Source organism: Pristis pectinata, chromosome 10 (genome assembly GCF_009764475.1).
Source record: "Pristis pectinata isolate sPriPec2 chromosome 10, sPriPec2.1.pri, whole genome shotgun sequence".
NCBI classification, from domain to species: Eukaryota; Metazoa; Chordata; class Chondrichthyes; order Rhinopristiformes; family Pristidae; genus Pristis; species Pristis pectinata.
In genome coordinates, this window is record NC_067414.1 from 28,503,472 (window position 1) to 28,525,820 (window position 22,349).

The 22,349-nt window shown below is 40.5% G+C and overlaps 1 protein-coding gene across 1 annotated transcript in view; it reads left to right on the forward strand.

The window, feature by feature from the left end:
* Positions 1 to 22,349, forward strand: part of LOC127575312 (sperm acrosome membrane-associated protein 1-like) — a 155,169-nt gene that overhangs the window by 76,903 nt on the left and 55,917 nt on the right. The window contains exon 4 of the mRNA XM_052025100.1: positions 12,839 to 12,945. Within this exon, the coding sequence (XP_051881060.1) occupies positions 12,839 to 12,945 (107 nt within the window). The remainder of the gene's footprint in view (positions 1 to 12,838; positions 12,946 to 22,349) is intronic.

The following is a 22,349-nucleotide window of genomic DNA, read 5'->3' on the forward strand; positions in this document are numbered from 1 at the left end:
TACGTCCCGTGGCCACACATCCTGCATGGAGGGTTAACATGTCACACCCTTAGCTTCAGCCAGAAAGCATGATTGGCAGCTGGTATACAAGTATAGGCAACCCCCACGTTACAGCTGTTCGGGGAACTGGAATTTGCCCTTACAGAATTCACAAATCACTATCCAAGTACTTAAGATATGGAGTAAAATTCACTCTCACTCAATGTATGTGAAAATAAAAGTAAATAAATAAACACAAAGTTAACTTTTTTCCAGGTGGCACAGCTTCACATTACAAAAAAATTGCAAGATGGCCTGTTTTCTAGAAAAGCAACCTCTTTGTAAGGCGAGAGTTACTTGTAGCGTCACAGTGAGGAAGGTAGAGAAGAATGTGGCCCAGAATTTGCAGTCAGCAGTAAAGCAGTGTCACCTCTCATTGACTGGGGAGAGAGATCTCCATGGAGATCTAGCCACTTCTATATTAAGAATTTTTTCTTGTTACAAAGCCTGATAAATATTGTCCTTGGACTTTGAAAGCAGAATTCAATAAGTAAATACCCCTATATCACAAACTTAGTAATACTAGTCCAAGGATGAATGCCTCCTTCCTGTGAGTATAGAGACAGCCCAACACTTTGATATGATAGTTTTAATTCTGACTGCAAATTAGGTTTCTATTTAACTTGTTATCATATGCTTCGCAGTAGACATGAAATGAGATTCCTTGAAACGTTGCCATCATAAATATAATCACATTCCAATATAGTGTGTTCTGTTTAGGTGGGGAGCACATATGGGGCAAATCCAGGCAAATGAGACTAGCTCAGTTAGGCAACTTGGTCGGTATGGACAAGTTGGGCTGAAGGGCCTGTCTTCCATGCTGTATAGCTCATTGACTCTCTATGACTTTATTAGGCCAATGAAACAACAGGTTATGATGTGCCTTCTGGAGAAAATTCACCAGACTAGTGCCTGGGATGGCAGGCCTGTTATATGAGGAGAGATTCAACAGACTAGGCCTCTGTTCTTGAGAGTTTGGGAAAATGATATGAGACCTCACTGAAACATAAAATTCTTAGAGTACTTAACCAAGCACAGATAGGGAGGATGTTTTCCCTGATTGAGGCCTCTAAAATAAGGAGTAGGCCAATCAGGACTGAACATAAGTACATGAGAAATAGGAGCAGGAGTAGGCCATCCACCAATCATCAGGATCATGGCTGATCCACCATCTCAATGCCATTTTACTGCACTATCCCCATATCCCTTGATTTCCTTACTATTCAGAATCCATTGATCTCCATTTTGAATCAGCTCAATATTTCTCCCCATCTCAGTCCTAAAAAGCCTACCCCTCATTCTGAGACAATGATCCCTAGTTCCAGACTCTTCAGCCACGGGAACGTCCAACCTATCAAGCCCTATAAGAGTCTTGTAAGTTTTAATGAGATCCCTTCTCATTCTTCTAAACTCTAGACAATACAGGCCGGGCCTTCTCAATCTCACACAGCAAAAGCCATTATCCCTGGAACCAGTTCTAGTGAATTTTCACTGCACCCCCTCTATGAAGTGAGAAAAAGGAGTGGTGAATCTTCGGAACTCTCTCCCCCAGAGGGCTGTGATTGCAATAAAATCTATGATCAATAGCTATCTGGATATTTGAGGAATCAAGGTTTCAGGCAGGAAAATCGTGCTGAGGAAGAAGGTCAGCCATAATCTTATTAAGAGGCGGAATGATCTGCTCCCACTCCTATTTCATTTTTTCTCTATATGTTCCTAAAGAAGAGTAATGGACCTGTGGAGATCTCATAACATTCTGGCACTAGTCATAATTTTATATTTTGATGTTCTGCAGATAACCAAATTTATTGAATTTAATTGTCAACTTGCTACAATGAGATTTGAGGAAGGAGAAACAGAGTTTACATTTCAGGTCAGTGACCCTGCATCAAAACTCTGACGAAGCATCATCAATCTGAAATGTCAACTTTATTTCTCTCTCCACAGATGCTGCCTGACCTGCTGAGCGTTTCCAGCATTTTCTGTTTTTATTTCAGATTTCCAGCATCTGCAGTATTTTTTATATTCAGTGTGATTTGAACTTATAACCCCTGTGTTATCAGTCCAGCAGTTGCATAATGGTACCCAAGAAGAGTGTTCACTTGTAGTCCTGCTAAGCCTTCTGGCATTCTGTCTTGTGGTTTTAAAGAGTTGTGATCAGATGGATACTGTGCCTGTAGTCTCTGTAGATCTTGTGTGATAGGCACAGAAAGGGTTAAATAGGGTTAGATCCCATTATGTATTTGGAATATAGCACTAGAAACAGATTAACTATCACATTGCTGTCATCCATCACATTGCTGTTTGAGGGACCTTGTTGTGGGAAAATCTTCTGACAGGTTTCAACCCTACAAAGAACAAGGAGAAGGAAATGTATTTATATAGGGTCTTTCACAGCCTCAAGGCACCCCAAAATGAAATGCTGCAATGCAGGAACGATCATAGTCACTGATTATGTAGGAAATACAGCAATACATTTCCATATAATGAGCTCCTACAAACAGCAGTATTGATATTGATTGAGGAGAAACTATTGCCATTTCATTTTTCAAAATAACATCCTGGACTCTGTTATGTTCAGCTGAAAGAGGAGGTGGGGGGGTTGGTTGAACATCTCATCTGAATGAAGGCATCCCAATAATGCAGCTCTTCCTTGTTATTCTTCTGGAACACCAGTCTAGAATTTTCTCAAGCCCCTGATGTGGGACCTGAACCCACAGCATTCTGACTCAGAAGCAAAATTTCTGTTAATTCACCTACCACTGGCATAACAAAATCCATATTACTTGAACAATATTGAAGTACTTTGATGCATCTGTTTTATAATGTGCTGCATTAATGGGTATCGATCAGATATTGCCTGGAATTGCAAGCACTGGCAGAGGTAGGGGAAAAGTAAAATTAAGGGAGGTAAGTCATTTTCATACAGTTAAGTTGGTAAATTGGTAGATTGGTTTACTATTGTCACATGTACCGAGGTACAGTGAAAAACTTGTTTTGCATGCTGTCTATACAGATCGTTTCATTACAACTGTGCATTGATGTAGCACAAGGGAATCAATAACAGAATGTAGAATAAAGTGTTACAGTTACAGAGAAAGTGCAGTGCAGGTAGACAATAAGGTACATGGCCATAACGAGGTAGATTGTGAGGTTAAGAGTTCATCTTATCATACTAGGGAACTGTTCAATAGTCTTATAACAGTGGGATAGACACTGTCATTGAGCCTGGTGGTACATGCTTTCAGGTTTTTGTATCTTCTGCCCAATGGGAGGAGGGGAAAGAGAGAATGTTTGGGATAAGTGGGGTCTTTGATTATGCTGGCTGCTTTATTGAGGCAGTGAGAAGCGTAGATAGAGTCCATGGAGGGGAGGCTGGTTTCCGTGATGTGCTAAGCTTTGTCCACTACTCTCTGCAGTTTCTTGTGGTCAAGGGCAGAGCAGTTGCCATACCAAGCCATGATGCATCTGGATAGGATGCTTTCTATGACTCATCAATAAAAATTGGTGAGGATCAAAGGGGACATGTCCTTATTCTATTGCTTATGTGCACAGAGCAAAGGTAATTACATCTGGACATGATGGCAGCTCTAAGACAATGATAGTAATCAGCTTATTTTGAGGTGATAGCTCCTTTGAACTTTTACACTGCTGGCTCATTCCAAACGGTAGGAAATATTTAACAAATTTCTCAACCCACTGGGCATATTGTCTAATGAAGATCATAGATGCCTGAAGTGTACAATTAATTTATTACCTTAAGAAAAATACACAGTACTTTTAGAACACAGCACAGCTGCAGTATGATTGGAATCCCAAATATAAAGGGTCTTATTGATTGTGTAGATGAGACCATATACGTCCCTACCCTACAGTGACCAGAAAACTACCAGGTTGCCATAAAAACCCATCTGATTCACTAATAACTTTCAGGGAAGGAAATCTGTCATTCTTACCCGGTCTGACTTATACTGTATGTGAATCCATTAGCAATGTGGGTAACTCTTAACTTCCTTTGGCTATACCACAATCAAAGTGCTAAAGCTGGATGGACCATCTTGTATCGATCCAAGCACCAAACTCAGACAATACAAGGCAGAGTCACTCACAGCCCAGTTGACTTTGCAAAGTCGTCCTTACAAACATCTGGGGACTATTGCCTAAGTGGGAATAGATCCCCCACAGACAAGACATGCAACAGCCTGATGTAGTCATATTCAGAGAATCATATCTTACAACGTGCCAGCCTCCTCCATCTCAATCCCTAGATCTGTCCTGCCAACTAGCAGATCAGATCTACTATAGGGTGGTCCAGTGGCACAGCTAGTAGAGCTACTGCCTCACGGCCTCAGTGACCCAGGTTTGATCTTGACCTCTTGTGTTGTCTGTGTGGAGTCTGCTCATTCTCTTTGTGACGGTATTGGTTTCCCGCAGGCACGCTGGTTTCCTTCCACATCCCAAAGACATGTGGGTTGGTTTGTTAAGTGGCCACTGTAAATTGTCCCTAGTGTATGGGTGGATGGTAGAATCTGGTGCGAGTGATGGGAATGTGGGGAGAATAAGATGGGAGTAGTGTGGGATTGGTGTAAGTGAAGTGTTTGACACTTGACGGAAACTTGGTGGGCTGAAAGACTTGTTTCCATAGTGGGCAACTTTATGAGCTCCAACGGAGGGTATGGCACATTATACAGAGGCTGGAGAGAGTAGCCCTGGAAGTCCTTGACAGTGACTCCAGACCCCATGAACTCTCATGTCATCAGGTCAAATGTAGGCAAGGAAACCTCCTCATGATTATCATCTGCTGTTCTCCCTCCACTGATGAATCAGTGTTCTTGCATACTAAACCACACTAAAATTAACAAGGGCTCAGAATGTGGTTTGGGATGGGGATGTCACCAAGAGCACCACCACCAACCAAGGTGGTCAAGTCCTGGAGGACAAAGCTGCCAGACTTTTCCATGGCAGATAATGAGCAAAATAACAGGGTAGTAGCCTAAGAAATAAAAGCAGGAAAAGGCCATTCAAGCCATTATGCTTGCTTCACCATTTAATAAGATCATGGCTGCTCTTTACCTCAGTATCAGTTTCCAGCATTAGTACTTAATCCCTTGATTCCCTTAATGTCCAATAACTTAATCAATTGATCACTGTCTTGGAAATACTCAATAAATGAGCCTTTTCAGCTTGTATAGAAACTTCCAAGGTTTCACCATCTGCTGGATGAAGAAATTTCTTGGCAATTTTGCCCCATTTGGCTGACCCCTTAATTTGAAATTGTGAATCTACGGTTCTAAACGCTTTAACCAAGAGAAAATATCATCTCTATATCTACCCCGTCTAGCTCCATAGGAATTTTGTATGTTTCAATGAAATCATCTCTGAACTTTGCAGAGTATAAAAGTTTGATCTCTCCTCATAGGACAATTCCCTCATCCCAGGAATTAATCTAAGGAATCTTCATTGCACTCTTGCTATTACAAATATATCCTTCCTAACGCAGGATGTCAGACCTGTGCACAATATTCCAGATGTAGCCTCACCAGGCCCTTATAGTTGGAGCAAGAAGTATCTAACCTTCTACTCAATTCCTCTAGCACTAAAAGCCAGCACACTGATTTGCCTTCCTAATTGTTTGTGGTTCCTGTACATTAACTTCCAGTGATTTATGTACCCAGGTCCCTCTGAATTCCAATACCTTTCAGTTGCTCACGAGAAAGCACTTTATGCTTCTCATTTTTCAACCAAAGTGGATGACCTCAATATTTTCCACATTATGTACAATCTGCTATGACCTAATCTGTCCGTATTCCCCTGAAGCCCTTCTGTATCCTCTACATATTATCCAGCTTTGTATTATCAGCAAACTTGTACTTGGGTCCTCTCTTCCAAATCACTGATGTAGATTGTGAACAACTGTGGCCCAAGCACCGATCCTTGCCACACCCAACTAGTCATATCCTCCCAAATGAAGATTTATTCCTACTCTGTTTTCTGTCTATTAACTAATCCTCAATCTACCCTGGATATTACCCACACTCCCATGTGCTCTAATTTTGTTTATTAGCCTCTTGTGTGGCATCTGATCAAAGGCTTCTTTAAGACAAAAATCTGCTTCTCCATGTGCTAATTACATTAACAAATTGGCCAATCACAAATACTGTAGCACAGTTAGTGTTGCTGCCTCGCAACTCTACTGACCTGGGCTCAGTATTGATCCTGGGTGCTGCTTGTGTGGAATTGCACATTTTCCTCTGACTTTCTTTCCCTGTGTCTTTCACTTTCTTTCCACATATCAATAATGTACCATCAATAGGCTAATTGGTTATTGTAAGTTGTCTCTAGTGTAGACAGGTGGCAGGAGAATTGGCAGGGGATTCGATGGAGATGCAAGACCAAAATTGGAATTATTGTGGCAGGTTCTTGGTAGTTGGACTGTTTCTTTGCTCTATGACTCAAAAATCTTTAACAGACTTATTAAACATGATTTCCCTTTCATAGTTCTATGTTGATGCTGTTCAATACTAGTATTAGCTACTTTCCAATATATGAGAACTATTGTAACCGTACTAAATGGGATAAGCTCACATCTGATCTGCAGCCAATATTTGGGTATCTATGAGGCAATCTAGACAACCTGTTGCAGTGGAAATGTACACCATCTCATCACTTGACAGAGCCCTCTTGTTACCACCCCAACCAAGCTGAGGAGCCAAAAGTGCCAAATGAACAATTGCAGAATTATGGACCAAGCCAGACTTCAGCCAGATGGACTTTGCTTTTTGTTTTAGTTTTTCCAGTTTTCAGCCAATGAGTTCATTGCACATGATATCAAAAAAATACATGAGTGCACAGGATAGAGCAATGCCTATGGGACAAGATGACATCCCAGCTCTGGAACTGAAGACATGAACTTGAGAACTAACAACACCTCTAGCCAAATATTCCAGTATAGCTACAAAACTGACATCTACCCAACAATGTGGCAATCCAGTTGCCAGATGATTGTTATCCTGTTCACAATCCTAAACATTCATTTTCTCTACCACAGCTGCAGTGTGTACCATCTATAAAATAAGATGTTTTTATTAGTCACATATACATCGAAACACACAGTGAAATGCATCTTTTGCGTAAAGTGTTCTGGGGGCAGCCTGCAAGTGTCGCCACGCTTCTGGCGCCAACGTAGCATGCCCACAACTTCCTAACCTGTACGTCTTTGGAATGTGGGAGGAAACCGGAGCACCCGGAGGAAACCCACATAGACACGGGGAGAACATTCAAACTCCTTACAGACAGCGACCAGAATTGAACCTGGGTCACTGGCACTGTAATAGCGTTACACCAACCACTACACTACCGTGCACTGCATTTACTCACCCAGGCTATTCTGACAGCTCTTCCTAAACCCTCAATTTTACCATCCAGGAGGACAAGGGCAGCAGGTGCATGGAAATACCATCAAAGGCAGGTTCCCTTCCAAATCCCTACCTTGAACACTTGTTGCTGTTCCTTCATCATGCTGGGTCTATATCTTGGAACTCCCACCCCAAAAGCATGTGGAAGTACCTCCACCAGAAGGACAATGGTTCTTTGAAAAGGCATTTGACATCTGTGTTCTCAAGGGCAATTAGAGATGCCAGCAAAGCCTGGATCTCTTAGATCTAAATTAGAAGAAAATTGCTTCTCCCAACGCACACTTCTGTCAATATGAGCAGTATAAAGAACCATTGTATGATGTGCAGTTGCTCTGTGGCCATGAATTTCACCACCCTTGCAGCTGTCATGATTTACACTTTCTACCTCTTCTGCAGGCTACTACTTTGGAGTGTTAAGGCCAAGTCAGATTTTCCTTAACTGCACCTTATTGTAAATCATTAGTGCAGCTAATGCTGGTTAATTTAGGATTGAACTTTATCCAGTGAGTGGAAGACAATGTCTGAGACAGGTTTCATATCAGGAGAAGCAGTGTTTAAAGATCTGTTGGTTTTATTCTGTGCAAGTATTTTTGATTGTTTTAGAGTGCTGAGTGCAGAGGATTTTTCTGAGAATGGAGGATAAAGCATAGCAGTCATGCCAAGTCTGCTCTTATATTTTCTGCATCTCTTTGATTCCGATCAGCTTTCCCTCCTTTATGGATAAAATGCAGATCCTGTGACCATGACTGCAATGTATTTACTTTCCTCATCTTCTTTAGAGTTAAACGTCTTCAGCATTGTAGATAATGAATTGAGTGCCATTAAGGGTATACTGTCAATTAACTCTTCATTGACGTATTATTTCTTTAGCAAGAAATGATGATTGCTGTTTAATAATAAGTATTCCAAAACCCTGACATTTCCAGGTTAACTCACAGGCTCAAATTTAACATTACAGAAAATTTAGTTCAGGTACACCACAGGGGCCCTGGAAACCAGAAAGGTGATGGTCTCCATCACCATTGAAATAAGGACATTAAAAATGTCTTCTCACTTTAGAACATCGAACATTCAAGCACAGGAACAGATCCTTTGGCCCACAATGTCTGTGCTGACCATGATACCAAAAAAAACAATCCCATCTGCCTGCACATGATCCATATCTCTCCATTCCCTTTATGTTAATACGTCTAAATGTCACTATCATGTCTGCATCTACCACCACCCCTGGCAATGCATTACAGCCACCTTCCACTCTCTGGTTAAAAAACTTGTTCCGCACATTCCCTTAAACATCCTCCCCCCCCCCCCCCCCCCCCCCCCCCCCCCCCCCCCCCCCCCCCCCCCCCCCCCCCCCCCCCCCCCCGCCCCCACCACCGTAGAGCTATGCCCTCTAGAATTTGACGCTTCTACTCTGGGGAAAAGAGTCTTACTATGTACCCGATCTGTGCCTCTCAAATTTATAAACTTCAATCATGTCTCCACTGAAGCCTCCGATGCTCCAGAGAAAACAATCCAAGTCTGTCCAACCTGTCCTTATTGCTAAAGTCTTAGCATAGATAACCCAGGTTTAATATCCTGGAAGTGTCAGAATTGCTTCATATCCAGTTTGATGCTCATGATGGTCAGAGAAACATCAGCAAAATGATGTAATTCATATAGGAAACATCTGCTGGATACACATAGCCATTGGAGAGCAATGAGGTAGAAAGGAAAGGGAGATATATACCCATAGTAGCACAGTACGAGCTGGAGAGAATTGTCCTTACACTGAATAGTGTGAGATGTTCAAACCATACCTTGAACCATCTGGGCAGTTCTTGTCATAAGAATGTTCATAAGAACAAAGGAACTGAACAACATACCTGGTGACTGTGTAGAGAAAAGCAATGAGGAGCAGTGGAATCAAGGCAATGGACCACAGGGAAAGAAGTTGTTCATGTTCCAGTAACAGAATAACCAGTAAGGAGACAGGTTTTCAAAATGTAACATAAGCTGCTTAAAAGCAAATCCAGTCAAACAAAATACTTATAAATGGATTTTCAGATTACACAGCCTCAGAAGACCTTAGATGTGAAATCAATTAATGTTTTCAAAAGGGAGATGGAGACTTTCTGGAATAAAAATGAATATGATTGAGTGATTGACTAAGTTGACTGCCATAGCAAACAATATGTAGGAAAGAAATAATGCCAAATAGACATCTTTCTATTAGAAGACCAACTTTAAGAAAAGACTGTGCAGGCTTAGGTTGTACATGGTATATAGAGTACCACATTGAGTTATTTATCATTGTAAATGTGATAGCAAAGATAAGTCCGCTAAGTTGTTTCAAACCAAACCACAATGATGTAACAATGCAGCACAGATTCAAACTAATAAGAAAAATTGTCAGGAAGTAGTTCTTTAGCTAATGTTTTGTGGGAGAGAATTGATAACCAATTGCCAATTCTTTGAGACTGATCTATATCAGAGCAATGACATTAAGAAAAGACTGGACAAACTTGGAAAACCTTCAAAAGGAGTGAGTCAAATAAACTGAAGTTACTTAAAAAACATTAGGATGCGAAGAATTTTCTCCATGATCCTGCCTAAAATATCTTCAGCTTTACCAGAGTTGTCATTCTCTGCAGCAGTGAGATTTCCTTCACTGGGGGAGCCCACTGCACATATCAAATGACCTGTGATCCAGGGAATTGGGTTACCCTTCCTCAGTTAGGAACATCCAGCTTCTTTTCAAATGATTAACAAAATGGACCAAATTGACCTTCTTACCAGTTTCTTCAATGATGGTGAAGTAGTTTTGTGTAAGCAATGCAATGGGATACAAATTCACATAATTCCTCCCTTAGAGGGATTCTAAGGCTGGAAGGAACCTCCATTAGCCCTTTTAACAGAGTTGGTTGAAGAATTTTATCTGCTGCGTGTTGCAGGGGTTTGTGAAATGTAACCTAAAGAGTGGAAATATTTTGGCAAGAAAGAGAGGGTATGCATCTGGCCATCAAAGAATTTATTATGATTTTGTTCTCACAGCTATCATTGTTAATGTGTTATTTCATAATTCCTTCACATGAACATAAAAATTAGAAGCAGGAATAGGCCATACCGCCATTTGAGCCAGCTTCACCATTCACTGAGATCATTGCTTTGTATCATGTCAACTTTCCCATCTGATCCCTTTATCCCTTGGTTGCTTTAGTACCCAGAGATCTCTATCAATCTCAGCCTTGAATGATTACAACAAGTGCACATTCTCCAGACTCTGAGATAGAGAATTCAACCTTTTCATGTTGTAATTATAAGCCATCAAATGATATAGAGCTAGGGCAGAAAAGTGAAATTGCAGTGGAAGATCAGCCAGATCTTAACAGCTGGCTGAGCAGACTGGAGGGGTTCTAGTGGTTAATTCTGCTCCTATTTCTTATGCTCTTTTGTAATGATTTTCAATTTTGAAAAGAGGAAGCCGATATTGCTTTTTAAATAGAGTAGCTCAATTAATGTTTCATTAGTCTGTAACTTGCTTATATGATTTATTGTGGTCTTTGAAAAGAAGAAAGCTACTATTTGTTACATCAGCTGAAGCTATTTAAAGAAATCTACTTATGTTTCAATTTAAACTAAATGATGTGTAAAGTGCATATTTATACTTCCTTCTTTCACTCACTGCAGTATTACTCTACAATTGAGATCCTGGAGAAATTCCCTCAGTAATCAGCATTAGAATCAACCAAGATGAAACGTTTTAAACTAACTGAATAACATTAAAATTACAAGTTTTAAAATAGCAACAAATAAACCTTTATATCGGTGGAACAATTTAAAACTGAGAAAAAGGCAATTTTTCTTTAGGAGGTTTGAAGGATGATAGATAATCCACCAACATCTATGTTGGTGCCGGAAGCGTGGCGACACTTGCGGGCTTCCCCCAGAACACTATGCAAAAAGATGCATTTCACTGTCTGTTTCGATGTACATGTGACTAATAAAGATATCTTGTCTTATCTTAACATCCTATATTGTGCACTTCTATCTACATTATGGCACGTAGAGTCAAACAGCACGGAAATAAGCCCTTTGGCCCAATGAGTTTGTGTTAACCATCAAGCATCAATTTATACTAATCCTACACTAATCCCATTTTATTGTCCCCACGTTCACATCACTTCCCTCTAGATACTACAATTCACTTATACACTTGGGGTAATTTACAGTGACCAATTAACCTACTAACCTGCACTTCTTTGGATGTGGGAGAAAACAAGAGAACCTGGAAGAAACCCACGTGGCCACCGGGAGAGCACGCAAACTCCATGTAGACAGCAGTGGAGGCCAGGATTGAACCTGGGTTGCTGGAGCTGTGAGGTGCAACCCTCTCAATTGCCCCACTGTGCCCCCCAACTCTGTTCTAATCCTGCTGCAAATCTGCTCCAGTTTTGCTCCATCCTCCTATCTGCACCCGATCTGGTTCTCTTATTTCTGCTCTGCTGACAATAACAGGATTTTTCAGTAGTTTAACTTTCCCCTTCCCCCATTATTAAACACAACGCACTTGGTGACATCTTCACATCACAGCCCGCACAACACTTTCCAATTTGATCAATTTTCCCAATGTGATCTCTTAAACTGCAAGAACTTTTAAAACTAAATTTAAGCCTTTAATTGGTGCCTAATTCAGCTTTTAGTCATGTTTTAACTTTCCTTAAAACTGCTACTGATAGTCCAAAAAATTCTGTTTGACTAAGGATGATACCAGAAATCTTAAACTAATGGTTAAAAATAGGTTTGGGACAGGTTATAAACAAATGTTGCTCTTAAAAGCCCAACAAGAAGTTGTCAAGGCTTTGATCTTTCACACTTACCTTGCCCAAGGCATCTCCCATGTTAGATCTGTGATACTGTGTTAATTCTATGTCATGGGACTAATGATGTCATCAGGAAATGACTTTTGAATTCTCACTAGGGTCTGGTCTAAACTTATTCAGGAGCTTTGTTGGTAATCTGATTTTGGTTAGGAAAAGTTTATATTGCTGTAAAGTCAGCACTTGGGAGATGGAATGTTAAAATGTTAAACCCTCCCACAAATTGTTCATGCTGAATGAGGTGATGTGCATCATAGTTAAAATTAGGGCCAGTACAATGATAATTAATGATATATGAAATATCCTATCAAATCCATGGTTAGTAAAGTTGTGAGAATAAACATCAATTAAATCAATTAAAGGCAGTATGAAAGACAACTCAGGGAGAAAAAGAGACCACTCATAAATGAGCCATAGGCCGAGTCGGGAGTCCCAGACACTTGGTAGGGCACAACACTGAATATGTCAGCATAAGTTCTGAAGAGTAATTACTAAAATGAACTATCTGACTCTTTATTCACTCAGGGGGCAAACCTGTGTACATATCTGATGATGTGGTAGAGCTTCAGTGCATTTTCACAAATCCGTCAAAGAAGTATGACTTTGTCTGGAAGTTGATAGCTACAGATCAGGTGAGTTCATAATATCAATTCAGGCCATGAGTGCTGACTTTATAACCAGCTATTGCACTGTTTGTTTGTTTGAAAAAAAGGAAAGGAATGTTTGACGCATGCTGCCACTTGTGAGGAATTGTGTTTGTCTTAGCCAGAAATTACGAAGCCCACTTGGATCTCAGTCTCCCTGACTGCTCACTGAAGTGCTGTGTAATGTTGGGCTGCAAACTGTTATTGCCCAAGTTTGAGGATCTTCATTGTATAAAATAAATCTTAGAACCTCTGGTGGAGAGGGAATTATTGGGGAAAGGAAGCCGAGCTGTGGTGCACAGAAATGTAGTAGGTGAAGGAGGAAATCAATGTACAAATACAACGTATGTACTCAACTTACACAAGAATAACATTTTATGACTGAGCAGCATACCTGTGTGTTCTTTGAAGAAGTAACATGCAGTGTGGCTAAAGGGGAACTGGTGGCTGTACTAAGATTTTCAGGAGGTATTTGATAATGTTCTGCATCAAAAGTTATGGTGAAAAATAAAAGCTCATGGTGTAGGAGGTAACAGTAGGCTGGCTAACAGGAAACAGAGAGTAGGCATACCATTTTTTTTTCTAGTTGGCAAGATGTAATGAGTGGAGTGCCACAGAGATGAGTGCTGGGATCTCAAATTTTTACAGTTTATATAGCTGACATGGATGAAACCTCCAAAGGTATGGATGCTAAATTTTCTGATGACACAAAGATAGGATGGAAAGTGTATTGTGAAGAGGACGTAAAAGAGGTTAGAAAGGAATATAAATGGAATGACTGCATGAGCAAAGCTCTGGCAAGTGGAGTATAATGTGGGGAAATGTGAAACTTTCCATTTTGTGTTTTTTAAAAAAAAAAGCAACATATTATTTAACTGGTGAGAGACCGCACAGCTCTAGGATGCAGAGGGATCTGAGTGTATGATTTAGTAAATATCTGCATGCAGTTGCAGCAAATATCTAGAAAAGATAACAGAATGTTATCATTCATTCCTGGGAGTACTATGGGCTCCTTATTTAAGGAAGGATGTTCATGCACTTGGAAGCAGTTCAGAGAAAGTTTACTCAACTAATGCACAGAATGGATTGGTGGGACTGGCTAGACTTGTATCCGTTGATATTAAAAAGAGTGAGAGGGGGCTTGATTGAAACATACAAGTTCCTGAGGGGTCTTGAAAGGGTGGATATGGAGGAAATGTTTCCTCTAGTGGGAGAATATAGAACTAGGGGTTTAAAGAAAGGGGTCATCCATTTAAGACCGATACAGAGTGAAATTCTTCTTCTCGGAGGGTTGTGTGTCTTTGAAACTCTCTTCCTCAAAGGTTGATGCAAACAGGGTCTTTGAATATTTTTAAGACAGAGGTAGAAAGATACTTGATAAGTAAGGGGGTGAGAAGTTAATATGGGGAGATCAGTTATAATCAGGTCATCCATCATCTTTTTAATGACTGTACTGACCTACTTTATCAAGTCATTCCTTGTATTGCAAGCTGTATGTGAAGGCTGCATAGAACACTCCATTGTAATTACTACTTCTGTTTCTCTAAGATCTTTATATAAAGGAGAACCAGGGCCTGAGACCATACCAGCCTTAGTCCTCAAGCCCACATATGCCCTTCCCAGGAGATGGGAATAGGCTGGATGAGGTCAGGAACCTGCCCAATGGAGAATTAGTTTGAAGCTCACTGTGCCTGATAAACTTGGTGATTTACTGCCCATGAGCATTACATGTACAGTCCAGTTACTGAGGATTGTGCCCTTGCGGCATGCTGTAGATGTTAGCTTGAGTGGACCCTTTCCCTAGAAAGACGTGGAATGAAAATCCTTTCACAGTTTTCCACCATTGGACACCATCTCCAATGGAACATTTCCAGCCCACAGGCTGTAGAGACAGTCAATGCTTTCCTCATACATGTTCAAAGCATCAAAGGCCTGGGCACCCACTCCCTGGTGGACCTGGGATGTCTGAGTGGTATTATTGCTGTCATTCTGATTGGAGGCCATAATGAGGTAATGGCCAGCAGCAGGAGGCATGGAGAGCACTGCTGTCTCTCGGGTCACACATACCAACACTCCTTTGCCGGTCTACTCAAGGGTCAGTGTGTTTGATGGAAAGGCAGCCTCTGCAGCTGCCAAGTGGGTGCAGTAGATTCATCCGGAGCTCTAGCCAGTGGGCTGGGCAAGGCATCCCCTGCAAACCTCCAGTGGCTGGGATGTGATGAGATGGTTTTCCTTACTGAGGGCACACTGCCAGTCAAGTTTCTTCCTTATCCTGCTCCTGAGGTCACCTAACGAAAGTGATAGATTAGGTGGGACCAGATAAAGAAGAATTGCACATGTCACATGGTCACATTGCAGTGTCTTTGTGCGTACATTGCTCTTCCTGAGTTTCGTCAGTGAGCTGGCAGGAATGGGAGTTGTGTGAGAGCTAAGTGCCAAAATGTGCTGCGTTGTGGGCATTGTGACAGATGCCTGGGATGTGACTTGCATAATCTGTTGTTGATGGTGGCAAGTAAGTTGAATATTCATAGAGTGAACATTTTTCTGAGTCATGTTGGAACTGGCATTGTGCAGAGAAACATGTCAGACCACATGGGGTTCAATCTAAAGCCTGCCACTCTAAAGCTGCACAGCCCTCTCATGCTGTTCACAGTCGTCTACAGGGAAGGAAGTGAAATGAGTTGCCGGACTACTGACTTTTGCACTTTGCACAGCAGGTTGATATACCCTGTTGGTATCTCCAGGGAGAGCCTGAAATGACCCAGATATATAAATGTTAAGAATAGTTATAAGCCTGACAATCCTGTGACTGTAGAGGAGTTTAGATGCTGATCACCTTATAACAAGCCTTGTACTGTAGAGGCCTAAGCCTTCAGCTTCTTTGACAAATGGAGATATGTATGGCTCTGAAATGCAACCAGATCCACTTACGTTCTTGACTTTTATCCAAAAAGCAAAAAGCACAAGTAATGAATGATTTTATGGGAAGATTCATTGCTGTGATTGCCTAGGAAAAAGCAATTTTCCAATCATTTGTACAAAGACTTACAAATCATGAAGGAAAATGATTTAGAAATGTCCTTAGAATGTTTTCTCTGTTCTTCATTTCTGATTGCATATATCCACATTGGGAAACTGTTCAGAAATCACAGGGCATCCATTTTAAATGAACACCCAAATGTGGGTGGATATACTGCAGTCAAATTTTATGTCGAGCACAAAGTAAGTCATTCTCACCTTATTTTAAGATTATAAACTGCAAACCAGTGGATTCTTTAAACACCGTAGTGAAATTTGTCTGCAAAATTTAAATGCGTATTGAATGTGGTAGAGAATCGAAAAGAGCAATCAAATGTTTCAGCTAATTTGTCCACAGCTATTTTCTGTGGTGTACTGATTAACCACGGGATAAATTTAGGGGCATCTCATGAAGAGGAAGGCAGAAATAATTTTCCTGAAACCACATTTCAAAACAGTATTTACTTCCCAGGATGGATTTTTTCTTTTAGAAGTCTGAGTCCCATTGGTGTCCATCTCCAGATGGTGAAAATTTCTGAGGACCTAGTCCAAGCAAGAAGCCTTTCATTAAGCAAACAACTTCCCCTAAACCTATGGGTGAACTCATTTCGGTTTTCCTTGTATTCCCTTCATTTAGGCAGCACAGCCATTACTTACTGATAAACTGCTCAGTGGAGCTGGGAGGTAGTCAGGCAGATCACGATTTTTGATAGGTGAATTGTTTATAAGAACCCAATTGCAATTTTGGTGCAGCACAATGGTGTAACAGGTAGTGCTACTGCCTCACCACTCCAATTGCCTGCGTTCGATCCAGACCTTCAGTTCTGTATGTGTGAGTTTGCATGTTCTCCCTGTGACCACATGGGTTTTCCCCAGTTGCTCTGGTTTCCTCCCATATCCTAAAGACGTGCTGGTTGGTAGATTAATTGGGTCTGGTGTACTTGGGTGGCAGAAGTATCAGGATGGTGTTCATGGGCATGTGAGAGAAAATTGGTTACAGGAAAATAAGTAGGGAATTGAAAATTGGTGGGATTGCTTTGAGAGCCAACATAGACTCAGTGGGCCAAATGGTTTCCTCCTATATCATAAGAAAAAAATGAAAAATATAAATTTAATAATTTGACCTCGGTGTGAGCCTATTTGAGGAACCTATGCAGTGGTTCTCAAGTATGCTCCATAATCCAAGTCATCTGTTGGTTTTGTAGGTCCAGATACCTTTCTCCCAGGGATCATGTAGACCCAGAGAGTCAGCTAGCTCCAAGTGGAGGAGAGTTTATTTGCAGTAAGATCAATGCATTTGCCATGAGTAGCTTGCAGCTGAAACACAAAAGTGAACATTTTGCTTTAACCTCAAAGAGTAGGGATTCAAAACAATGTCTTCTGACTTTCTGCTCATCCATTATTGGATGGCAGAACAGGCAGTTAGACAATTTTAAGATAATGAAGAAGTCAGGACAGTTGTTACCTGTACGAAAATTGACTTTGTGTTTAGGTTATATTATTGGGAGATTGCACGTGGATGAGAAACAGTAAGTGGGAGACAGGAAGGATCTTTGGAGGACACCAAATATCATGGTGTAAGGAGGGATCCCTTACTGGTGGCCCTTGTTACAGCAGGATGGTAAAGAACAGTGCTTGGCAAGGGCAGAGCCAGCTTGCTGGATAATAGCGGAGAGGTCTTGAAGGATGGTAGTGTGGACAACCATGTCAAAGGATGAGGATTAATTTCCAATGATTATCATTGGAGATGACCACTAGAACCACTTCAGTACTGTGGTAAGGTGGGAAACTTAAGTGAAAGAATTCAAAGGTGATGAATATGGATTTGGGAAGAAAAAAAAACATGCATTTCTTAATTTAAAGTTTTGGTTTTGATTTAGTAAGTATCCCAAGCCATATTTTGGTTTTAGAGTCTTATTAATACAAAAGTTGTGAGGGATGATTTTATGAATTCAGACTTGCAGTACAGAAGTTTCATTCACTGGGAGCTTACATTGAGTGAAAAATCTTGCACGACTGATGGGCACTAGCCCATGGTAATGCTAATTTTCTATTTGGTTCAAGTTGGGAGGTTGTCCGGCAAGAAGGCTACCACTACCTTCCCAGTGTTGCTGCTGGGGACTGAGTTAGTCTCAGCTGAATGGGTTCCTGGTTAAGCAACATTTTGATTTTAAAATCCATATCTTTGTTTTCAATTCCTCTCCTCTGCCCCTTGTACCTTTGCAATTCCTGATCTCTGTAAACCTTCTTCAGACAAAACCCTTGGATGTGCTCCGTCCTTTGCAACCTAGCCTTCTAATTTCAAGGCCATAAGCTCTGGAATGCCTTCTCTAAACATCTTGTCTCTCTACCATTATTTCCTCCTTTAAAACCCTCCTTAAACTTATCTTTGTCCAAAGTTTTGGACATCTGTCCTAATATATTATAATGCCACTTCGTGTCAATTAAATGTTCTTGGAGTGTTTTACTACTTTGTACAAGCTACATAAATAACAGTTATTATTATAATTGTACAAAAATTATGCCTTAATTATTATGACTCAGCAAAGAAAAATGTCTCAAGGTTGTAAAGCACTATTTAATTTCAACCACTGTCTGGACTGCTGATGTGCTGACGTGAAAGTGCACTAGAAATTCATTTTAATAAGGTAATTAATATTTAATCAGCACACTTTGATCTGCTGACTTTAACTACACATAAAACCAGCCCTGTCCGACATTGTGCATTAGCCTTGAATGCCAAGGTATGTCTCAAATTTGCTAAAGCAAATCCATGGGCATTGAAAGGTTATTAACATTCATGATGCTAGCTGTTTTCTGAGGTTTACAATGTAGAAAACAGGTATGGTACAAAAAATGTGTATCTGCTGTGCTTATTTGGTGCACAGTATCTATAACATTCAAAACTAGTCTGCAGATTTTTTTTTAATCTGGGAGCAAGTTTTTGTTGATGGATATGGATTTTAGTATTTTAAATTCCTACACTTTACTTCTTGAGGTCATCAATGGATCTTTGTTTATTCATTTTCAAGTAGATTGGCTATCCTATTGCAGCTAGAATTATCATCTTATAAAAGCTATCTCTTGACTTCTCATGTTCATTGACTGTTTAATTGCTCAGTTTACTAAATGATCCTAGCATTACGGCAGTTTGGGTAACAGAAATTCGCCCTTAGAGTCATAAATCCCTACCCAAAAATTTGAGATATGCATAAATCTGCTCTGAGTTCATGTGGGGGGAAAGAAAACAATTTTTTTTTTCAACTCTCATGTGCAGATGATGTGCTTCACGTTATATATGGCTTTCTAGGAATACAACCCCTCCCCCTCCTTTATGGGGGGGGGGAGGGGTCACCCGTATTCTATGTTGGCATTGATTTTGTTTCTGGCTGATTAGTTACTGAGTGTGAGATTTGATTATATCTTTACCTTTACACATTCATTTTCCACTCATAAAATAAGATATTTTAATGATTAATATTCTCTCTGCATTGGAAAAATTGGCAATATGAGCACGAGAGCAGATGTGAATATGATTGCCAACTTGTATCACAAAGGGCTCTGATTGCTCTATCTTCAGGTGTGCATTTGTGCAATTAGGTATTGAGTAGGATAAGCATATTCATGGATGTTGGACTGCTCATGCAAATAACATGCAGTTCTGAACCCAAGAGGTGCTAAGGCAGATTGAAAGTTCAAACAGATATATTAATACAGCCTTCATTCTTTCCTTAGTAATACACATAATGTGTCAATACCAACTGGAGCGAGTGAAATAAAAAACACTTTGTGCCCTGCATAAATGTCCCCATTCTCCCAACATGTGCTGTGAATGCAATATATTGGATCACAAAGTTCCTTCCATATTCATCATATTTGTGCATCATACAAATCCAGTCTTTGGACGAAGTGCCCTGCACTAAAAGTAAAAATTGATTTAGTAGAACTGAATCACTCAGTCCCACCTTTCCTTCTCGGCCATAGGACTGATGCTGCCTCTGACTTGCTAAGGTAATATAAACACTTGCTTTTTGGCATTCTTCAATTCAAGCAGCTTGCTTCTTTATAAATCTTCCTTCCTGGGAGTTAGCAGGGATGAAGATGCAAATAAAGAATCCAACTCATTTTTAGCAAGGTTGCACTGACGAATGTTGTCTGCATAGAATGTGGCATCTGAATAATGATTTCAATTGCCAGATTTCTTAGATTTTGTTTGTTTGAACAGTTTATAGGGATAAATCCTTTGTTTTCTACTGCACTTCATACACCTCAAGATTCTGTATTGACAAATGAAACGCATTCACAGATTTTATCATTGAAGGATTCCCTGCATACAGTATGATTTACATAAATGCAGAGTAAAATGACTGAGCTCTATTTTCTTTCCACAGAACATGTTCTTTAACCCCTTACATCAGAAGGCCAGTTCTTAATGCAGCAGTAACATTTAAGATAAGATAGCTTTATTAATCACATACACAGTGAAATGCATCTTTTGCGTAGAGTGTTCTGGGGGCAGCCCGCAAGTGTCGCCACGCTTCCAGCACCAACATAGCATGCCCACATCTTCCTAACCCGTACGTCTTTGGAATGTGGGAGGAAACCGGAGCACCTGGAGGAAACCCATGCAGACCTGGGAGAACGTACAAACTCTTTACAGACAGTGGCCGGAATTGAACCCGGGTCGCTGGTGCTGTAATAGCATTACGCTAACTGCTACACTACAGTGTCTGCCCATTTTTTTTACACCACTCAGTGTTATGACTGACATGAGTATGATTGGAAAAAGTAGGTGCAAAGCAATCTGTTCTGTGCTGTGGAATTGCCCTCAAGAAGTAGATTAAAAGTAGTGCATTGGCTTGGTAAAGTGAAAATTTGTTGACCACATTCTAAACAAATTTTCAACCTCCCCTTCATCATCTGTCACTTGGAACCACAGACATAGTAACTGGTTTTGGGAAGTTGTCAGTACAAAGTGGATGACATATCTGGAACATTGAAGTTTGTGGTCCTGAGGGCCTCATTTTCATGAAACTGGAGATCTATTGGATCCCTGCTGGAATTCCCATTGTAGCTTGATAGATGGTGGCTTCTCGAAAGCAGCCAGATTGGACACCAAGTCTTCATTTCAGTCCAAGGAGAACTGGGGAAATGTATTCTTGCTCATTGTGATTCACACTAAAAGTCTTATCTATTCATTGATGTCTTTTAGTCATAGCCTCACACTCTGCTGGTTAGGCCATAAAAACTTGCAATTTATGCCAAATTTGGCAATCTTAACCTACAGTAGACACTTAGGCCCTTGAATAGAATATTCAAAACTCAACGTTTCTGCTTTCAGCGTGGAACTTAATAATTCTTGCTTGGGGATAATTGGGAACGGATAATCAAGGTCAAAAATTGGATTTCCCTACTTGTCCAGAAAAGTGGCATGGCCTGAAGAAATTCACTCACCACCCCATTATCAAAAAACATGGTATAGTTTCCACCTGCAAGCCATTAAAACAAATCTCCATGACTGTTCCTATCACTGGCTAAAATATCAGGGCAGATTTTTGTTGTCTGTGGTAGTCTGTCCACACTCAATGCTGACCTAAAAATGTGTTTTTACCTGACGTGATTGACGCAGCAGGACCTTGCTGGAGAATCATTTAAGAACAAAACAAGATGAGGAAAGTGCAAGATTCTTTCAGGATGAATAGATTAAGATGAATCAAATTGCTTTCCTTGTCCTGTGATCTTACGAGCATCTCCTGCCTTATGTTCTTGAATAGCATTCCACTCCACTAAATATCTCCCTTATATAATAGATAAACAGAAAATGCTGGAAATACTCAGCAGATCAGGCTGCATCAGTGGGAAGAGAAACAGAGCTACCACTTCAGGTCAAAGCCCCTTCATCAGAATTGGGAAGAAGACAAAAGAAGTTTGTTAATCTGTGGGGAGGGGAGATATCTCAGATAGGGTAAAACTGGGGTGACCATGAGGACAACTGACAAGCTGTTAACAAGGTTATCTGGCCAATGAGTGAGTGGGATCAATTAGAGAGTGAGAACATAGAGAAAAGAATGTAGGAGTTGGGAAATCCTACCCTATCTCCATTAACCTCCTCGTCAGTGGTTAGTTGTTCACCACTACCTTTGAGAGACTCTCCTCACTCCCTTTACACTTGCTCTCTCTGTTTTTCAAAACCTTTCCAAAAACCTCCCCTTTAACTGGGCTTTTGGTTCCACTTTTTGAATCTCTTTTTTTTCTTCCCCTTTTCCATGCTCATTACTCATTATATAGCTTTTATACTTTTGCCAGGACCTTGTGATATCATCCTGCCTATGGGAAGCAGTAACTCATTGTGAATTGTTCTCATTAATTATCCA